Genomic DNA, 22,188 nt, shown 5'->3' with positions numbered 1-22,188 from the left:
AAGGATATTGAGGTGCTGGAGCGGGTCCAGAGAAGAGCAACAAGGCTGGTGAAGGGACTGGAGCATAAGTCCTATGGGGAGAGGCTGAGGGAGCTGGGGTTGTTTAGCCTGGAGAAGAGGAGGCTCAGAGGTGACCTCATCACGGTCTATAACTACCTGAAGGGAAGTTCTAGCCAGGTGGGGGTTGGTCTCTTCTCTCAGGCACTCAGCAATAGGACAAGGGGGCACGGGCTTAAGCTCCGCCAGGGGAAATTTAAGTTGGATATCAGGAGAAAATTCTTTACAGAGAGAGTAATCAGGCATTGGAATGGGCTGCCCAGAGAGGTGGTGGATTCACCATCCCTGGAGATTTTTAAACGCAGATTGGACGTGGCACTGAGTGCCATGATCTAGTAAATGGACTGGATTTGGACCAAGGGTTGGACTCGATGATCTCAGAGGTCTTTTCCAACCCGATTGATTCTATGATTCTATGATCAGGATCTGATCACATTACTCTTAGAGAGAAGGGTACTTTTTCTGGAATGGTTCCTAATTTATCTGATGTATCTTTAGTCTGCTACAAAGAGCACCTTTATGGTCAGAGGGATCTGTATTTAAAACACTATCTATTAAATTGGCCTTAGAAGTTTTGGACTCAGACACACATCCTATAGATACTCAAATCCCATCTTACCACCTATTCATCTCTCTCCCAGTGACTAAAGACTGAGTTTTACAAGAAAAAAAATATTGCAACTTCTGTGAGTTTTCCCTATACCAAAATGGACAGCGTATTGGTACACTGTCACTGAACAAAAATGACCTATCGTTTCCTAACTGAACTTGAGCTACTCAGCCATGTTCATGTCTCTCACAGCAGCTGTCAGGGTGCACCATTTGCCTATTTGCCTGAGGAGAAATGTGTTTAAAGTCCAAGCGACGTACCAGATCTCCCTGCCTTTTGTGAACGCTCCTTTCCACAGATATTTATGGAATCCATTTCATAGCCAAAAACAGATAGAAAACAACTGCCATTCAGCATTACAGTGTTAAGAAAGCACTACCTCAGCAGAAAAGGCAATGGGCAGTCACAGCAAGCCACATGAGGCCTCAGTCCAATGATCCATGGGAGAGGAAGTAAGAGATTCCAAGACAGAATCGGAAAAAAGTCTTAAATTTCAAATGCAAGAAGCTTTTTCTGCCTAGAAGGAGGTCTTGGAGACATTCATAAAGCTCTAGGGTTCTGGAAGCTTGTTACCCACAACAAAATGAAAGTGGTTGAATAACTCAGGTGCATAACTGAGGTGCATCCCCTGAGTCTCTTAGAATCATAGAATGGTTTGGATTGGAAGGCACCTTAAAGATCATCTAGCTCCAACATCCCTGCCATGGGCAGGGAACCTTCCACTAGACCAGGGTGCTCAGAGTCCCATCCAGCCTGGTCTTGAACACCTCCAGGGATGGTGATTCCATAAACTCTCTGGACATGTTCCAGTGCCTCACCACTCACACAGTTAAAAATTTCTTCTTCTGTAGTTATGCTAGAAATCCAGATCATCTCCCTCACTGCCTCTCTCACCAGTGAGTCAACTTCAATAAGAATGACTTTTTGCTATCCTTCTCATCTCTGGCTTGTTAAAATCACTTACCTGCATCTTCTGGTATGGATTTCTCCTGACAGATTCAGCTGAATGATAAATGGCCCGGCTTGACCGCTGGCCTGGATCCTGGCACACGAAGCCTAGGGGCATCAGGAGCCACATGAGAACTTTAAGACAGGCAAACCCTGACATATAAACACCTAGCATTCCTGTTCACAGTCTCAGTCTGTACGCAACCTTCTTGTCCCTGCCCAAGAACCAATAAGGATGCTTTCCATTTTCATACCTTGCTTTGTTTAATCCCAAACTGTACCTTCCATTACATTTTTTTAATAAAAACTGTAGCTTGCTTCAAAACCAAGTACTTAAAAAGAGTAGTGTCTTCAAATATGAAACTGGGGACTCTTAATACCATCTAAGCATAACAATCAGACAGATTATCCTGAAGTTGAAGTGTACACATTGCTAAATACAACTGCTTTCCTTAACTGGAGTTTGCCTCCATTATAGTCATCTAATAACATGCAGCTCCTAAACCTACCTTTTATTGGTCTTAAATAGGGGAAGGATAGAAGGAGCTTTTTGCTACACTTACCTACAAGAGTGAACATATCTGAGAGCATGCTAGCTTTGATCTTCAGGTCCAAAGGAGCATCACTGTCCCCACATGCAATAGAGGACAAGAGAAATTATTTGTCTGGCATTAAATGAGAAGAATGCATCAGCATCCAGTGTATCTCCCAATACAGTTTCTTTGTACTGATTCTTAACAGAGGCGAAAACAACATTGGAAGAAAACTAGGCAATTTTCACATGTATAGGTAAAGATCAAACAGCAACAGATTAATCTGTTTATCCTTTTTCCACAGCATTTAGTGTCCTAATGCAGACATGTACAGCTTTGTTTTAGCTCTGCTTAGCTAAAGACATTTTCTATGCTACATTTCATGAAGTAGATAAAAGTTACTGTCATAGAATTCTTAAAAACCACAATTAACTACACCTCTTTCACAAAAAAATCATAATTGAGAAACCTACAAAAATAAATCCCCAATTTTCATTAGAGCATGAGGGTCAGCATAAGAGTCAAAACAACACTCACTCTTTAGATTTTAGCTAAAGAGAGTACTAGGCCAAACATTTGAGCCTGACCATTCATCTACATACTCAACATAATGACTGAACTCTGCTTGGACTCCATAACCTTAAAGCTTCTATCAGTCAAGCAGATTGAAATCCCACACAACAGTCTGCAAAGTTTCAAAATTCATCTATGATGGGAGATTATGATGACGGACTGTGAAAAGGAAATAATTAAAAAGAAAATGGAATCCCAACTGGGCTCTTTCAAAACCTATTGTTGCAACAAGTTTGTTTATGCAAAGGAAAAAGCAAAGGATTATCCTCTCTGCCAATCAGCAGTGGAACAAATAACCTGCAGGTATCATGAAATCATGCCCTCCTAGTTTCAAGGACAATCATCTCCAGCAGCAGTCCTCATATGAAACTGGAAATCACTTACCAGGCCAATGATGGGGACAGGTTCACTTCCAACAGCCAGGGTTTGAGCGTGTCATCAATAAGGACATCAAAACCATACAGCTCTGAAAACACAGCAGACACTCTTAAGTTCATCTTACTACATCTTTAAGCGTTCAGGTAAGGTCCAACACTAGTCTCTATCAAGTCATTCCTATCTAAGTCGTTTATGTTAAATCCAGTGAACTCTCTAGAGCTGAACAAATAACATTCCACAAGGGGGAATTTTCACTTCCTCAGAATCAAGATTAAATATATTTTTTCTGTGGGGGAGAGAAGGGAACAAAAAAAGGAGTCTTAGGGAAGTATTATATAGGAAAATAAACTATTTGCTGCCCACAAACTGTAGTTAATGCAAAACTCTACTACTTGTTTTCACATAGAATTGACACACACAGCAGGTTCAATCTACTGGATCCTGGAAACAACAGAACTTCATTCTCCTCTTCACTTTTTAATCCCTATATTCATTGTTCCAGTCAGCTAGAGAAAATTTGCTTCTTTCAAGCATCAGCTTCTTTCCTATTATTCCTGTATATTTTCTGCAATATCCTCATGGGATTACAGACTTCTAGGCAGCTCCATCTACATGGACAACCTCCCATGGACAACCCGTTAGCTTATTGACAGCTTGCCACTTTGCAGTAAACCATGATAGAAATATTTTTTCTTTAGTTTCTAAAACATTCTACAACATATTATATCTGCTAGATGTGTTCTGCTCTACACAGGTCAGACTGAAGCCAGCTTCCCATTCCAAGACTGATTTTACTATTTCACTCTATACACACTTTCTCTCTAGTTTGGAAAAAGTCACAAGAAGGATGCTATGTAAAAATGAATATAAATCAGAAGTTGCCATTTATGCAATTCCCCCTTCCAGCATTAAGAAATACAGTTAATTATCACCAGGGCAACTTAGACAATTTTTATTTTTTTTTCAAAACACCACAGAAAAGGGTACTGGCAGAATAGGAGGATTTCCATGGAATTAACCAGTTCCCTAGTGATTGAAGTAAAAGCAGGAAGTTTCTTTGCCATACTGCTTTCCTTGAATTCTGGCCTTGGCCTTTAGTTGCCTGCCTGACATTGATTCTGGCTCTGGGGAGTTGGACTGCTTGACAAGATCTTCATATGCAGACAGCTGTGCAAAAGCTCATGTATCTTATAACGGGAAGTTAATGAGCTGTGGGGGGGACTTGGAAGGGGGAGAAATGGCAGCAGAGTGAGCATTGCGTGCTCACTTTTCTAGACTCTGTAGCCAGATACTGAGTGGGAAGCAAAACAGCAGAGAGTTAAAGAGCTGGTTCACTCCAAAGAAATGAGGCTGAATCTACATTTGGCTCTCTTGCTCCCCAGACAGGAAAGGCTGCAGTAGAGGGGAAAGGAGGAGGTGGGGACTGTAAGTGTAAACATTAGCAAAGCACTTTGACCAGGGGAGGCTTCTGATGACTTTAATACATTATTTCAAAATATAATCTCAGATTTGATGAAGACCCATGACTCTTAATGGCATAGAAAACTCCGGTGGAGAGGCAGCTCATGGCCAAGGCAGAGAAGCCAATGAGTGGGCCTGTAGCAGCTGCTGATCCACAACCTCCCAGCCCCAGTCAGGAAGCAGCACATTTTGTTTTGACTAGCTGTTGCTTCTTTTGCTGCTGGCCATTCCCTCCCTTTGCCCCTCAAAGGACCTTTGCTACATTTTGGCTCCTCTGACCTGGTCCTCCTCTCCCACACAATTCTCTTGCAATCACTTGCTCTTTAAACTTCCATCTTTCCCACCCCGTTACTCACTCTGTCCACTTTTACAAATACACACGGGAAACCTCTTGACCTCAGCTAGCCCTAACCACACTGCTGGAGCTTTACATTCCTTTCCCTTGTGTCTGCCTTGTTTATTAGGACAGTAAGCTCTTCCGGGTATCCCTGTTGACTCAATTCATCAGACATCTAATGTCATCTGCAATGCCTCACGGTCTCCTAAGAAGACTCCACTGACGCTTCATAATGCCCCAAGTTTTATGTATTCTGGGTCAAATCTACGACCCCTAGACAGATGTCTCTGATACCTCGTGGCATCAGGAGCTATGCAATATCCATGTTCTGGCAACAGAATCAAGCCTCACAGGTTCCACATAGGACTTAACACAAAGATGTGCTCAACAGTCAGAAGTTTACCCAGAAATATGTCCTTGGCCCTCTTCCACATTTAGAAAAGACACTACCTAGATTAAACACAGAAGTAAGTAGTAGTATCCTTTCCACTGTGAAACTCCACTATCATTTGTAAAAATAAATACATAGGCAGAACAAGAAGCATAGCAAGATCGAAAGTATATCCTCTGCAATTACCAACTTAAGCAGGACTGCCATTTCCCTCTGCAGAGAGAGTAAAGAAAACAGAATGACTGAAAAACACGCTTCATTCTGTGGCAACAGTACGTTCATGACATCCCACCTACCCACCAAGTGCCACTGTTGTTTGTAAGAGAAGAACAAAAGAAACTAAGATACCAAGTTTCCATAGTGCCTTCCCTTGCTCCCCTCCTCTCGCTACTACAATCCACAAAATGTGTTTCACCGCTGCAGTTTGCTAAAGAGACTGGAATTATATCAGGAGGTACCAGCCGTTGCCAAGACACAGCAGGAACAGCCTGTCTCTCCCCTCTAATCCCCATAGAGAAGGCATTGCTGACTGAGCTTCCCATCCTCCCAAAAGAAGGCCTATCTTCAGACTAAAGTCTAACAGCAACAGTTCAGCCAGAGATTTTTTTGCAAATGACATAATTTAAGACTAAGAGGAAGGCTAGAGATACAGTCTCAAGCTTTTTGGTTCTGATAAACTTCCATGTATTCCAAGTTTAGTTTATAATCCTGTCCAAGACTACACTGGTACTCCCTTTTCACAAAATTAATGGCCAGTCTTCGCGAGCGAAGATTTGGGAAAGGTCATTAACCCTTCGAGCCTGCGCAGTGGATTTTTTAGGTGAGACACAGCTTGCGCTGAACTGAGCCCACCCTTTAATCCTGAGATTCATCTGCCAGGGCCAAGCAAACTTGGACAGTGGCAGTGAGGGTCTCAGAACGTAGGTTTGTTTAGAGTGACCTTCTCTTAGATGGATTGCCTCACAGGGCTAACGAGCTCCATCTGCCCGGGGGGCTGGGAATCGAACCCGGGTCGCAGCAGTGAGAGTCCTGCACCCTAACCACTAGACCACTAGAGGCCCCCTTTCACAAAATATCCCCAAAGAATTTGTTATTCTCTGTAAGTCTAGAAAGTAAGTCACAAGTGATAGCATGGTAGCGCAAACAAGTTTTTCATGATTTTGCATAGAATGAATAAACTCAATTCCTAGGGGGTCAGTGTAATTCTGGTCTTTGTTTGCAGCTTCTTCCCTAGGGAAAAAAGCAGCTTTACTGCAAAGTACATATTTGGCAACTGAATGGAGACAACCTGAAGTTATGAAAGGACACAAACAGAGTGAAAAAAAATTTGCGGAGTATGCAACTACTCTGGTTTTATAATAAAAACCTGATCATCTGATTTTATGCAGGAGCATATTTACAGACATTACTAATGCAAGGAATTACACCTTTGCCACTGAAATTCAAGTCTTCCCTTATTCCTCCCTACTTTTTCTGTCCTTATATAAAGGTATCCTGCAAACTGTGCTTACAGACAACATGAATAAAGGTGTTAGAAAAAAAAAGAAGTTGTTAAAAAAGTTAACTGTGCTACAATTTCATCCAAAGCAGTAACCAGTCAGTGTCAGGGAGAAAGACTTCCAAGAGTATGGCGATGGCAACAGTGCTTTGCTGAACATGCTGCCAAACTTAACGCTACAGAGACTACACAGTATTTTGTAAATGAACTTCATCCCTTTACCTAGTCATGGTACAGTACCAGTTTCAACTCAGTTACAGGGACATGAACAAATCTACATGTTGGGGGCTATTACAGTCAGGTCCCAAATCATTCCTGTTACTCTTACAGAAGACCAGCATAATAATTTATGCTTTGATAAGCAAAAGGTCACACTGTCATATCAAGTAATAAAATAGAAGACTCTACTCTGTACACCAAAGGCTTTGGGGAAAGTACTGGTGCTGTAGTCTTGTGCAGGAATTTGCCTTGCTCTCTAACTAATACAGCTTAATTCCCTTTTTTACAGAGCTTTATTTTAACAGATAAAGGTTGTATCTCTCAGCATTATTATAGGAAAGGACCCAGCAAGAGGGAATAAAATTATTCCACATGTTGGTGTTCTTTTCTGCACCATGAGATGCGGCCTGCATCTGCCAGAGTTCGTCATACTAGTTTGGCCAAATGTGTGATTGCCTTACTTTTCTGCACTATAGGTAAACAGAGAAAGCCCATCACTCATAAGATGACTTTTCAACTTTCTTTCCTTCTACTGAAGCCTGAAGGACAATTCCAAATAAAAGTCTTCAGAAGTGGATTAACTTCATAGTACATACATAGAGACATAGAATAATTCAAGTTGGAAGGAACCCATAAGGATCACTGAGTCCAACTCCCTGCTCCTTGCAGGATTACCTTAGACTAAACCACATGACTAGGAGCATCATCCAGACACTCCTTGAACTTTGACAGGGTTTGTGCTGTGATCACTTCCCTAAGGAGCCTGTTCCAGTGACTGACCACCCTCTCAGTGAAGAGCCTTTTCCTAACGTCCCATGTGAACTTCCCCTGACACAGTTTCATTTCATTTTTTTATGTCCTATCACTGGTCACCAGAGGGCAGATCAACACCTCCCTCTCCACTGCCCTCCTTAAGAAAGCTGTAGACTGCAATGAGGTCACCCCTCAGACTTTCCCAAGATCAACAAGCCAAATGACCTCAGCCACTCCTTGTCAGTCTTGTCCTCAAGACCTGTAGTGGGTTTGTAACCCTCTCTGGGAGGGAAACAGAACTAGGATAGGTCACCTGATGTCTATTTTACCAATAAGCTATTCCATACCATGTTACGTCAGCTCAGATATAAAGAGACGAGAAGGAAACAACTTCCTTCTTCTCTTCTGGGACGGTTGCGTGGGATAGATGGCTGTTTTCGGAGGAGGAAAACACCCTTCCTGGGGAAGCACTCTTTATTGTTAGTTTTCCCTGTGTGTATAGTGCTTATAGTTCTTCTTTTTCTTCTCTGTGTAAATATAAAACCGCCTTTCTCAGCAGCCTCAGTTTTGGAAGTTTTTTTTTCCTTTCCCCCTTCCCTCCTTCTTCTCCCTCTGGGGGGGGTTGGGCAGAGTCTCAGTGGACACAGGGTGTTCAGCCAAAGTAAACTATAAGACCTTTCACGATCTTGTTTGTTCTCCTTCTACATAAACCACTACTTTCTTTGGTGAAGAGAAGATTACAGCTGAGCTGAGCTCACCACCTATACCAAAATCAGACTCAGAATCATCCTTCAACCCTGAAATCAGAAAAGCTAATAAGGCCACCTTCAAGGCTAACATCAAAGAACAGAAGTCTTGGTGCAAATTGGGTTGCCTTTATAATCCTAATCTTACTGGGTAAATAAATTATCACCCATGAAAGAGAAACATTTTCAACCCAGTATGTGATATCATAGTGAGCAAAGAAGTTAATATCCCAGAAACCATTTCTGGACATCTTATGATGTCCTTATGACACAGAGGAATATAAGAGTAGATGTGCAGCTGCTTGGTCCTCCACAAATTTAGGTGCCTAAATTAACAAAATGTAGTAGCGGGTAGATCACAATAAAAGTCAGCTGATTCCATAGATAGATGGGTACATGAGGTAAAGGAGAGAGAGAGCATGTTTCCTGACCTTATTAGCCCAAGTTCTTCTGATTTTAAGCTCCCAAACTCCAAGAAGCTTAGCTGCAAGAAAACCAGGAGACAAGAATAATCTGGTGTTCCTTACTTTCATGTTCTTGTCTATCTGCCAAAGACCTTAATGTCACTACAAGAACCAGTGGCAGTAGAAGATGGAATGAGAAGCCAGGACTGATTCAGACTTTGGTAACACATCAGTCCACTGATGATAAATTGGCAATGTTAGTCATTTCTTTATGACTGTTTTTGGAAAATTTAACTCTTTCTAGGTCTGCCCCAGCATCCTGAGAGAGAAAACTGGTGCTACCAAGCTGAGGACAGCTTCCTAAAGAAACCAGAAAGCTTCTGCAGCAACAGGGATCTTGAATCTTTCAGCTGAGCTCTGGGTACTAAATCACCAACAATCAGGTACCGTTTAGAGCCATGAAGTGATGAGTAGAAAGATCAGTGCAGGGATAGACCCCCTATTCCTATAGTACCTATGACTAAAAGACCTATCCTTTGAAGTCATTTTACCTCTCCAGGTCAGCTGACAGTTTTGTTAAATTTGAAGATATAGTTACATGACAAAACCTACTTTGTTCATTAGATAATCACAATACCTGTCTTGAAAGGTACAGGCCTCCTGAATCTGATCATAGCCAGAGGACTCTAAGGACAACCTTTTTCAGATTCCAAATGGCATCTTTACATACCAGCTTTAAAGCAAAGACTGATGGTAAGGCTATAAAAATAGAATTAATTAAGCTTTGCAAAAAAAGGGAAGGGAAGGGAATCCCTATTCAGCTTTCCTGTGACATGCCATCTAAGAAACCAGAAAAACATAGGGAATATGCATAGCATATGTATGGCTGACCCAAGTCACTAAACAGAGACTTACCTCATGTCAAGCAAGTGTATACAGAAATTCCTTAAGAATATCAAATTTTTAGTGCCCTGCAAAAGTCATTACGGAACAGGTCAGCATTGTTCAATCCTACAAAAGACTTCCCCCAAATAGGTCAACTGCTACTATTAAGAAAATAAAATGTTCATGAAGAACAGCAACCATAGGTGCTTGAGAAACTGGTGATTAGATATAAATGAAGACTTTTTTTAAGCATTTAGATCCAGGTCAGCACCACTAAAGTAGTACAATAGTTTATTGTTTAGAATCATAGAATCGATTGGGTTGGAAAAGACCTCCGAGATCATCGAGTCCAACCCTTGGTCCAAATCCAGTCCATTTACTAGATCATGGTTTGTTCTATACCATCTTAATGTAGGTGTGATTACAAGCATAAGCCTGACCAATTTGGTCTTAGGACACAGAAGTAGCTAAATTAGAAACTCATTGCTCTGGTGGGATCAATATGCCCATTACCCTACCCTGCCTTCTTGATTGCAGAAGAGCTCAACAGCGTCACAGCTGGCTGGACTAGAACTGTGAATAAATCAGGGGACTTCAATCTCTTGCTTCTTCAGGCTCATATTTCAGTGAGTGCAGAAAATCCAGTACTACACTGGATGCTGGCAAAAATATGTGCTGCACCCAAGTGCCTTCATTTCATGCCCTCCTAAACCATCCTACAGACAGATTTTTCAGACTGCCTGAAAGCAGGCCTCACTGCCTTTTCTAGCCTACCCAGAAGTGCTTACTTCAGGAGGGAGAACAATGCAGTCTTTAATTGGCTTGGGCATACGCATTGCTATTGTACCTCCCGTTCTCACACAGAGACATCACATCCCTCAATGTCAGTGCAAAATCTAGCTTCCTCTTAAAGAAGGCTCCAGAGGCAACCAACAACTCAACTGGTTACAAACTTCAGGACAATGCAGTGGTTTGGAGACCTGTAGGATGCCCTCCTCTGGAGCTACTTACTCATTAAGACAGGCTTTACTAGGAGCTTAATTTTACATGAGGTATTATTAGCTAATTACAAAGAACAAACTAGAGGTTTGAGATCACTTTGTTAGTAACAGTGCATGAACAGGGCAACAAAATCATGTAGTACTTGCACTGCTTCCTGTGATGCACTTCAGAAGACCAAAACTGAGCATCCCAAGTCTTCTGAAAACTGGTTATTACTGGAATGCAGTAAACAGCTCACGTTACATAGCCAAAATGGGACTCACTACAGTGTTTTAAACTGTCAGCAGCACTCCACTTTGACATTAAAAAAGAATCATCCCGACCTACCACTCTCACTTTCTAGGCAAGCATTGGTAGCTGAAATCGGACTATCTCCCTGGTCTTATTTTAGAAAATGAAGAAGGCATGAATGAATTCTTTTCCTTTAAATTTAGAAAACAAGTACATTACACATAAAAACATCTACTTGGGAAAGGACTGAAGAACCACTAACTTGTTGGAGAAGTGGTCAACCTCATCTAGACAAATAAAAGTTATAATTTAATTTTTAGCAAGAAGCTGGCAATTGTACAGGAATCCTATTCCCTAGAACAGCTTTACAAAAACTAGAGTAGAATACACAGTTATATTTTTTAGAAGTTTTCCAAACAAGGTCCACCTCTGCATTTGAATCTCAGATAAAGGTTTCTGAAATCTGAGATACTTTTCAAATGATCGGTCCTTCTCAGGGCACACATGCAGTTCATTGTTCACACCCAGAATGAAAAAAGAAAAACTAAAAGAGTTGAGAGACTCTGCATGCTGGTCTTGAAATCTTCATTCTTAGTTTTCTCCTTCACATTAACAGCTATGCACTGAGCCATTCTGAACATCTCCAGCTAGAAAAAGTGTCTTTTTACAACAGGGTTAAAAGTGGCACAACCAAAGAGTGTCAGAACAAGAAACACTGGTGACAAATGAGCCGTGCAGCATGACGACAGTTCAAATCCTTGGGACAAGGACCCTCACTTAACTGTGGGGGAAGGTGGCAAAAAGTACTGAGCTCTGGAAATGCCTAAGGCTCCCTAGGGAAGCAGTATGGCTCCTACTTAAGCTCTCTTTCCTGGGAAGCTCTTAATTTATGTTTACACTGAAATAGATGGAACAAAACAGTTTATTTGTGGGGGAGCATCTAAGAGGGTGGTTAGTGCAGCCCTGGGGAGGCAGCAGGAAGTGGGATAACCTCAGAGCCAGGCCCAGCAGAAAGTACATGAGGAACATTAGTTTCCATATACACAGCTCAGAGGAATTGAGAGACACAACTGAGGGAGGAAAAGGGAGAAGTCAAAAAAGAGGCAGTTGAAGTTTCTTTGGTGTGCTTTTTTTTTTAAATCCAGTTGTTGATAGTTCAGGAGTAACCAATAAAGTGCTATTTCACTGAAACTATTATTTAACTCATAAATTTCCATGCATGACAAGGTCCTTCAGCTTGGAACAAAGACATCAGGATCTGTCTCATCACCCCCAAATATCCAAAGATAACAGCATTTATACAGGAGTGTTGAAAGCTACAGAAGTGTCAATATCTAAAGTGCAGTGCAAGGACCACATAAACGGATTTACTTTACCTGTCGCAGCTAGTTTACCTGATACCTAAACACCGGATAGCTTAAGCCAAGCTTGGCCTTCGGCTTAAGCATTGACTGGGACTCCATCTTTGTGCATGTATCCACATGAGCAAAGGATGGCTATGAGCAGAAGGAGGCCTCTTTAGGGAAGGCTGGGAAGCAGCCACTGGAAAGTGGGAGAAGGCACACTGTGGTACCAGCCGCTGCTTTCTGGACCTCGTCCCAGCAGCTGCTGCCAGCGAGCTCTCAAATCCCTTTGCCAGCGCATAGTTGTGCTTCCAGCGCCTGCCAGGAATGGGCTCTGACGCCACCCTGTGGCCTTCTCGCACAAGCACAAACCTTTCACCACCACCATCATTCCAGGTACCGCGCTTCACATTTCTCCCTAATCCTCAGACGCACGTAGGAAAATGCAGAACTACATTGTTTCAGGTGGCCCAACTGAAAATATCAAATGCTCTAAAAGTGTGTTTAATCATCCACAGCAATCCTTTGCGAGGGCACTAGTGGGTCAGTAACTTCAACTTTCCAGTGCTTCCCCAGTTCCCTTTCAAGTCCCTTTTCATCACCCCGTTTTCATTTTCTATCACGAGATTTTGATGACTGACACTGGTACAGGGTCAACTAAGATCTAGCATTCCCTGCCCTCACAGAGGCCTATAATGAGGAGAAATAAAATCAAAACAAAACAACCAAAACAGCTTCCAGCTTTCTAGAATTACAAATTGCATATTTCTCTAGCATCACAAAGCTGGAGGTTTCAAACAGTAGTCAAAAGGCAATCAACAAAGATGTCCCCAATGCCTTACCAAAGCAGCTGCCACGATGTGAAAGAAAACTTTTACAAGCTGAGGCAATGGACAGCTCAGCAGAAACTACAGTCTTGATAATCAGGTCCTCCACGCTGGCCATCAGTGCTGCAAGGAGGGGAGGAGAGGAAAAAAAAAAGGAAAAAGTAGATCGTGAAGTAAAACATAATATCTAGAAAGGCATGAGAATACGCATATGGATAGATACCTTTGTGAATCAAAGCACATAAGAGCCTATGGATGACAAAGCAATGATGTTTAGAAATCCATTCAAGCATAAGTATATAGATACATGCAAAAGTATGCTAGTGCAAAAATACTCACAAATGAGAATGATAAATGTGAGTATATGTACAGTGCAGGTAAGCAGAAACGTATGGCAAATACATCAGCACAAGTCAGCTGGAGTATGACCACTGCCCACTCAGAGGATTAGGAAAGATTAAACCAGAGTGGGTTAGTGAGATAAATGCTTAAATTACAGAAAATAAACCATAGTCTCCGAGATATAAAAATTTTTCTTGTGGACTTTCATGAAATAACTGTTCTGTGATGTTGCACCTTCCTCTAAAGCAGCTGTTCATAAATCTTTTCAAAATTATATGACTGGTGACATCTTCCAGTCCTGCTGACCTATAGATAACCTGCAATAAGAAAGCATTTGCAGCTCCTGCATGAGCCTATGAACAGAGCTCCGGAACAGGAGTCTAAGCAGACAGAGGGAGGAAAAGGCAAGAAAAGATGGATATTAGATGCAGACCTGGATTCTACACTGGGCTTGGGATGAGTCATGCGATAGAAAGAACACTACACTTAGGTTCTGTTTTCAAGGACAAGCAATAGAGAAGTGAGAGGAGAAAGGAATGAACAAATACTGGAGTCCTGCTCTCAAAAGTTAGTAGGGATGAAAGGACAGCCTTCCCCACCCCTCAAAGGGAGCACAAGCAAATCCACACAGACAGAGGTAATCCCTACTTCAAAGAGAATCTACTACAAACCACTTGACTAGAGAGTTTGCTTTAGGCCTAGAATTGCTATTTCTCATGCTCAGATGATGACATGCAGGGACCTGAACAATTACAGAAGGAGCATACAAGCAAATTTAGATGTGAATTTCTGTACTAGAAGACAACTAAGTGAAGCCAACACAGCATAGAAACATCCCAGTGCACATAAACATTCTAAAGCACAAAACTCTTGCCAGCCCAGACAAGGCCGGCATTTTCCAGCCAGCATTCTACCTCCCTATGACCAGAATCAGATGCATCAGAGAAAGGTGCAAGAAGTCTTTTAATGTATAGTTAAAGAAACCTGTTTGCATTGCTCAGCAGTTTACTTAATAATTAGGAGGGCACATTTTATACTTCAGGTTGGGGTGAGGTGTGGAAATGTATCAATATAAATAACTATGCGCTCACGGCTTGCTGCATACATATCATGCAAGTGATTGGACAGCCATGCACACACATGGTGGAGGAAAAAGCCTACTTCCATCTGAAAGCCAGATTCAAACCCCTTTATCCAACATCTAAGTGTTCCCTGGCAACATTTGCAATATGGGCCATAGCTGCTATCAGTAGTTTAACTGATGCCTTAGTATCACAGGCAATTTATCCCTTAAAGGATATACCCGGATTCTGCTCTGCAGATGCATTTACTCCCAGCAGACCTGGCAAAGGTGTGGAAGAGGGAGTTGTTTTATATGAAACACAGACTGAAATGAAAACACTCAGCAAAAACCTGAGCCATGGAAAGATGACACCACATCCAAGAGTCATTCAAACTGGCACAGTTCTCCAGAGGTTGGTCACTCATCAGACTGAACAGGCCATGGGAGCAGTAGAGGGAGGGAAGCTTTTAGAAGGAATGGAATGACCTTAAGAAACGGGAAATGTAGGTAAAACATTAAGAAACACACTCTGAGGAAGTCTCAGAATACTATTTGCAAAAAGGAAGGGGTTACGCCTCATCTCTGGGGATAGGGAATAAATGCACAGCTCTAATGCTAGAATAAGGAACAATGCTTCCCTCCACCCTTCTCTGGTGCTAACTGGGACTCACTGGGGCTCGTCCTTGACTTTTTAGGATTCACACTAGTGAGATGATTAAGATCCAACAAAGGAATAAAAGAACAAGATCTGTACTGACCTGCAGTGTCTCTCCCCTCTTGTTTTAAGTACCTCAGCATTGCACTCATGCTCCACTTGTTTCCATAATCCTCCACTTCAGGATCATCACAGCTAAAAATAAAAAAAAGAAGCAGATTAACACCACTGGCCTACCTCTGTGGATCAGCATTAAACCAACTTAGGTAAACTGACCCAATCTCTAGAGATCAAGTTCCATTTTCCAGCCAAGTACCTGACATAATCTCCACTCTTCTTGTTGACACTGTAGTTGGTCAGATGCATGAACTGGTTTTTAATGTTCTTGGATGCCTGGTCATACCTCACTGTTGCAAACCTGTAAAGAGGGATAAAGATTAAGAGTCTTTCTTTAAAAAGTGGCATGCTTGCTAGGTACAGCAACCATGTCACTACAGACCACAGAACACTAAACAGACCACTCAACAGCAACAGCTAGGGACAGAATGCATGCAATGAGACTTCATTAAATGAAACCTCTCCACATAAAAAATATAGTTCATCCTCAAGGGACACATCCAGGTGCATTTAGTTTGTTTTCCAATGTCTTAGAGAAAGAAGTTTTTTCTCCTAGGAGCTTTCACAGTTTAACAGTCTACACATCATGCTAGACATTTTTTTAGATTTCCTTAATTTGCAGTCCCTGGACTTTCTGTCCAAATAGGTCACTTTGCTTTAGACAGTAAGTGCCACAATAGGACCTACCATGAATACTTAAGATCCACTGGTCCTGGGAAACACACACATTCAGAGCACTCACACTACATATGCATACCACAGCCAGTATTTCCTGAAGCCTCATACAGGCATAGGTCAGTTTTTGTGAACTCTATATGGACATCTTAGGAAAGAGTGGAAACAGATTTCTACCACCAACAACTACATAGCCTACAACTGCCAATCCATTTTCTCAAGAGGCATCCACGAAACCAAGTACAACCTAAATGCCAGACCAATTGGTCCAATAAGGCAGCATCTGCTCCAAGATGCTGTCATTCTTAGGGACTATGCAGCCCTTCATATCTCAAATATGTCACCTAGATGAGTACAGGGAAGATCACAATGAGGAGCAAGACATTGCTACAAGCTTATCTGGGCTCCATATGAACCCTGCTACAGCCAACAATTACACAGTGAAATCAGCCTGTTTACTGTAGAAACAGTGGCAACCTCCTGATTGAAAGGTATTACTTTATAGTGTAACCAAGTACACCACCACCACTCCCTTAGCCATGCCCTACCATCACAGATGTTTGTGTTGAAATGAATCAAATAATTGATTCAACTGAAAAATAGCCCAGGATTTTGTTTTGTAAGGTTTTGGGGATATTTTTTTTTTTTTTGAGTTGAGGTGCAAGACAGAGGGAATAGAATGTAAAAGGGAGAAGGATGCCAAGGGACAAAGCTAGATCATGCTCCCTTATCTGGCTACAAAGTTAAAACTTTATAAGCATTTTTTTCCTATTTTTCCAGTGGCCACTGGAGCTATCCAAACTCCAAACTCTTTCCACAGCTATCCACTTTCATTTTACCTGTACAAGAGCATCTGTGCTGCACAGCAAGCCATCTAAAGCCAGTCTTTTTTACTGAAATATCTATTAAACCAGATCAGGTCACTGCATGGGTACAGAAACGCTTGTGGTGACACAACACAGTGGACACCACAAGCCTCTAAAAGAGCACAGGAATAGAGCACAAAATTGCACTGAAACAATTTAGTAATCTTATCAACAGGACACCTCTTTAAGAAGAGGTCAAATGAATGTTGAAACAATATAAGCTTCTGGGGGAGAAGGAGCTTCCTGCAACCAACTGCTAGTTGCTCATGCTACCCCTCCACTGCCATTTGCAGCCAGAGGAGAACCGATCATATACCTGTGTCAGAAAAGGAAAGGGTCAAAATGAGAATGAGAACAGCGGTCTGGAAGAGTTTTCTCTCATGAAGAGTCCTCAGGAAGGACTGTTTCTCTTGATAGCCATGCCAATTTAAAATGTTTAAAATTACATCTTGTGCAAAAGTTGCTTTCTAAATCTGTAGTTGCATGATCAGCCTTTGTCAGCCTACAGATGTACTGCAGCTGAAAGCTCATCACCTGCTGAGGTGCACACTCCAGACACTGTACTTCATCTGCTTCACAAATCAGGTAGCCACAGGCAAGTCAGATCACTTCACAGATCTGACCGAACAACCACTTGAGCATATTACAGAAAGATACCAATTAACTTTCAATCAGATGCAGGTACATCCTCTTTCAAACATAACAAAGGACAGCGTTAGGATACAGAGTCAGAACAGAAAGTGGGCAGTGCCTCCATTTAGGGTCAGGTCACCAAACAACTTTAAAAAAAAAAAAAAATCAAACATTAAGCAGATGATAATACTATTTGTGGTGACATTTGCAAAATCTTACATCTAGACAAGGACATGTTATCAAGTTAAATGTAATGGAATAGAATGTGAATATAATGTAATAGAATAGATGCAGTTGGAAAGGACCTGCAATGATCATTCAGCTCAACAGCAATCATTTGCTTATGCTGCATGTAATCCTGATTCAATACATATTTTAGGCCTCAGACTTTGGAGAAAAATAAATAAAACAAAAATTGAGAGCAGAATCCAGGGCATCTAGTTGGAATAATGACCAGTATAAGACACTGATAATCACCAGAGATCTAACAGCAAGCATGTTCCAGTTCAAAAAAAAAAAAAAAAAATAACAACCCCAACCAACCACTAACAACCAAAAAACAAAACAAATTAATGAGAGGAAAAATACCTTCACTCTGACAATCCTCCTGTCCCACAACAGCTTAAGGTGCCAATGTCTCAAAAGAGAAAAAGGGGAGTAAGAAAGGGTAAAGTCAAATACATGCTATCCAAAGAAGCCCCAGCAAGAGGAAACGTATGTACCACAGAGGGCAGGGTTAGCTGCAATAAAAGGGGAGTAGATATGGGTGAAGCCTCAGCGCAGGAAAAAGGAGTGTTCAAGAAGAATGGAAGAGGAAAAGAGGGAGGGAAATTTGGATCACCTGGTTATGCAATGAAGTTAATGTCCAGAAAAGAATGCATCTCCAATTTGCTTTATTAATAGTCATCTCTCTTCATCCTTCCCTTATTATTTTCCATAGTTCAGAAGAATCTGAACTATAAAAAGACATCTAACAAGTTACACCCAAAAAAAAAAAATAATCCTTCCTTTAGAAAGAACTGTCAAAAAACCAAAGACTTTATTTCTCGATGAAAATGAAGCCACTACTACCCTTACTTAGTAGCCATTTTGAGAAATAACAAGAACTATACCAGCAAATCAACGAAGATGCTCATCAGATTAAACTTATCCTTAAATACAAATGCGGAAGCGAGGCGGAGGAACCCTCCATGATGTAACTAAGTGGCAAAGTTAAGAGTGAAAAATATTTTGCACCGTATTTTTCTCAACTTTAACTACATTTGAAATCAGAGTATCTGGCAACAGAAAAGAGTTTGGAAGTTTGGATCCCCTTTCCACATATTTCCACAGCTTAAAGTATTTGAATTTCTTCTCAGTTTAACTGAAAGTTTCCAGGATTTAGCACTTCTGTTTTGAAAACAGTGACAACAGTCCTACCATGTATTTTGTTCTTTATTATGATTTCATTATCTCCATCTTAACAATAATTTATTGAAAGCATACGGAAAGCATTTGTTGATTGTATATTTTCAGCCAGATCCAGGAAGTTACTGAGCACAAATAGCAAGCCATTACAGGAAGTCATGGCTCCCTCAGTACTTCAAAGCAGAGGACATTTAGGTTTACCATGCTTTTTGGCTTATGTTTTTAATTGTTCATACTCAGAAATATAAGAATATGAACCCTGGCAGACACAGACAATACTCTAGAGAACAGTATTTCTGTACCTTGCAAATGCTTGCATTAGCTTCCTTCTACAGAGCCCATCCTTAATTATTAGGTGATCTGAGCTCCATGCCCACAGAATTTACATTTCCATGGGGACTGACTATTCAGAAGGTATTTCATTGTGTTCCACAGTTCTCAGTACAAAAACTTTCTCTTTTATTAGGATGCTACCATCTTAAGGGACATCATGGGCCACCTCAGCAATGCATCAAAAAAACGCAAAACAAAACATTTAATGACTCAAATCTACTATCAAAAAAGCCCCAAGCTTTATACAACAGAATTCAATGCCAGCTTTAATACTTTTACCCAGAGCTAGTCTGACTAGCCTCATGCTAAGTGCAAGTCTGCAAATAGAAAATACAAGTTATTTCTAGAGCTTCTATCAATAGTCTCTGGATGTCAGAATGGTAACAGATCACAAGTACAACGCTGGCAATAGTCCACACTCCTTATACTTGTGTTTTGCACTTGTTTTGGCTGGAAGACTGTTACTACCTCTGAAATACCAGTTACAATTACTGCCAGTACTCTATAGTTCTACAGCTTTTCATATTATACTTTACTGTACCTTTCTTCCACTGTAGTAACTAGGCTACTCATCCATCACACTTGCTCTCTCCAGGAAAGAAAAGGAATTTGCATGCTATAGAATGTCTTGCATCAACGGAAATTTACACGCTATTTTTGGAGAAACCAAAGTCAGAAAAAGGCCTTATAGTAAGAGCGAAAGGTAGGAAAACTCCAGTGCTTGTAAAATCTTCAAGGTGTTAACCTGAGATTAGAATAAACTCTTGAGAAATCTTGCAATCTTTTAGAAGATGATTCTATTTCAGGGCTTTGCTCTTTTCCAATTTCATTCTGGGCCTCTACTCTTTTCCAATTTTATTCTGGGCCACTACTAAGAATAGAATATGTGTCACTTAAAAGATAAGGGCCAAGATCCTAAAAGCAATTCAGAAACTATATGCTAACTAGGCACAGAAAATCAAGGGCGAGCTTGATGTTTTCCCAGTAACAAAATTTACCACAAGCATATGCTGCAATTTCTGCAGGAGCTATTTTCATAAACACTAAAGGCTTCATGCCCAGGTGTCTCATATTGCTTTAATCCAGCCAAAGTGATGAAGGCACAAGTAAGTGAGTCCAGATCATCGTCTGCCAGGATAGGACTGTTTTGAGCCAAAGCATTACTCGTGGATGCTGCTATGTGGGAGCCTGCAATTAGACAGGAATCCGAGAGTACTCTTAAACCAGAGGCTGGATTGTCCACACGTGGAGGCACATCTTCAGCCAAAAGAGTCTATTTTATCAAGTGAAACTCTTTTAAACACTATCTTCTGCTTACTAATACCATCTCTTCTTGCTCTGCTTCAAGCAACTGTCATTTTCCCCCCACTGTGATCTGTTCCTGTCCAAGTTATGGACTACTCCATAAGCCTTGCAATGCACAGACCCAAACAGACTTAACAGGCACTGTTGATAATGTGTGTGGGCTGAATGGTTCAACAACTGGATTCATATTGCTTTTAATTCTTACAAAGAATTTTCCTGTAGGACTTGTCAAGTGAAAAAAAAAATTAGGAAAAGGAGAAGTTTTCCACTATTAGACAGGAAGGTCTTCTGCCACTTCACTGCATTCTTCTGACCCCACTTCACCTAAACCAGAAAATCTTACTGTTAACAACATAAAATGTTATGTAGGTAGCCAAGAAAGGAATGAATGTCTGTTCTATATCCACCATCAGAAGGGTATCAACTCTGTTTTGGCCTGAATTCAGATTTGCTTTCTCCATAATGCAAGTTCTAACCACCAGTTTTCAAAGTTGAATCACTGAACTTTCTTTAACCTGCCAATGTACTTAAAGAATGTGCAGGTAGAGGATGCAAGAGGAATGGCCCCTATCACGATATCAACCTGGTTCATCTCTATGATATGTATTACTCAGAGATAATACAGCTGATACGGTTTGAAACTGGCTCCCTGCCAAGTCTCCAAACCTTACCACCAGAAGTCCCCCCCCCACCCCAAACCTCAGGGAGAAGAGGGAGAAAAAAAATTAAAAAAACCTGAAACGAGAGAGAGACAACCAAAGTGAGATATATAAATATATTTACACTTATATACAATTAAAATATACAATTTCACAAGGGAAAGGGAAGGGGGAAGGGAAAGGGAACAAAACTAAAATAAAATATATAGATATCCAAATTAGTGACCCAATATCTAACAACTAAAAGAGTTAGCAAAGAAAATATCTCACTACTCTCCTGGGACAACTGAGAGTCACTCCGGAACGATCGCCGGCAACCTCTGTCTCCCAAGGTCGGCAAGGCCTAACCAGGCCTCGCTCCCCAACACTGCAGACTCAACAGCAGGGAACCTGCACCTCCAAGCCACCAGAAGGAAAAAGAGAGCGAAGGCCTCTCCTCCTCTCTTCTTATAGTCTGGCTTACGTAAAAATCGTAGGGAATACTGGGTAAATCTGGACCCTTCCTTGGTTACAAACTGGTCACCAAGGAAGGCCTAGCCCAAACCACCACAACAGCTTACAGCAGCAAGAACACAGGAAGCACCTTCCCATGTCCTGTTGTTATGTACTGCTTGTATTCACTGCCTAAACTGAATGACATGATATTAATTTTCATTAACTTGTTTACCTGGCCTTACTGCTCAAAGATCCTCCCCTTGTAATGAATCTTATCCTTTTAAAATATGAGGAAATGGATAAGTTAAGAAAATTAAAGGACACATATTAACATGACATACAAGGGATTAGATTCCGAAAGCCTCTAAGCAGAAATAGTGTAGGAGAGCTTCTACCCCAAAACTACAGTTGGAAATAGGAAAGGTTAAACTGAGGTTGACTGTGCACTGTTCAGTTTCCACACAAACTGCTGTCAGTTTGTAATACAGTAATACAGTCTCCT

General features: G+C 41.2%; 1 protein-coding gene across 12 annotated transcripts in view; it reads right to left on the bottom strand.

Moving 5' to 3' along the window:
* TTLL5 (tubulin tyrosine ligase like 5) overlaps positions 1–22,188 on the bottom strand; it is a 139,150-nt gene that overhangs the window by 97,481 nt on the left and 19,481 nt on the right. For 11 of the 12 annotated variants that reach the window (XR_001878194.1, XR_001878195.1, XR_001878196.1 and 8 more), the window contains 6 exons: positions 15,573–15,674; positions 15,360–15,451; positions 13,212–13,319; positions 3,106–3,187; positions 2,179–2,240; positions 1,632–1,723 (listed from right to left, as the gene is read on the bottom strand). Coding sequence is in view for 9 of the 12 variants with exons in the window: in XM_017835686.1 (XP_017691175.1) it covers positions 1,632–1,723; positions 2,179–2,240; positions 3,106–3,187; positions 13,212–13,319; positions 15,360–15,451; positions 15,573–15,674 (538 nt within the window). In the remaining 3 variants the exon portion in view is untranslated. The remainder of the gene's footprint in view (positions 1–1,631; positions 1,724–2,178; positions 2,241–3,105; positions 3,188–13,211; positions 13,320–15,359; positions 15,452–15,572; positions 15,675–22,188) is intronic. The other variant, XM_017835688.1, reaches the window with a different exon arrangement.

Source organism: Lepidothrix coronata, unplaced genomic scaffold (assembly GCF_001604755.1).
Source record: "Lepidothrix coronata isolate B3197 unplaced genomic scaffold, Lepidothrix_coronata-1.0 Scaffold262, whole genome shotgun sequence".
Lineage (NCBI taxonomy): Eukaryota > Metazoa > Chordata > Aves > Passeriformes > Pipridae > Lepidothrix > Lepidothrix coronata.
This window is presented reverse-complemented; position numbering and strand designations above follow the sequence as displayed.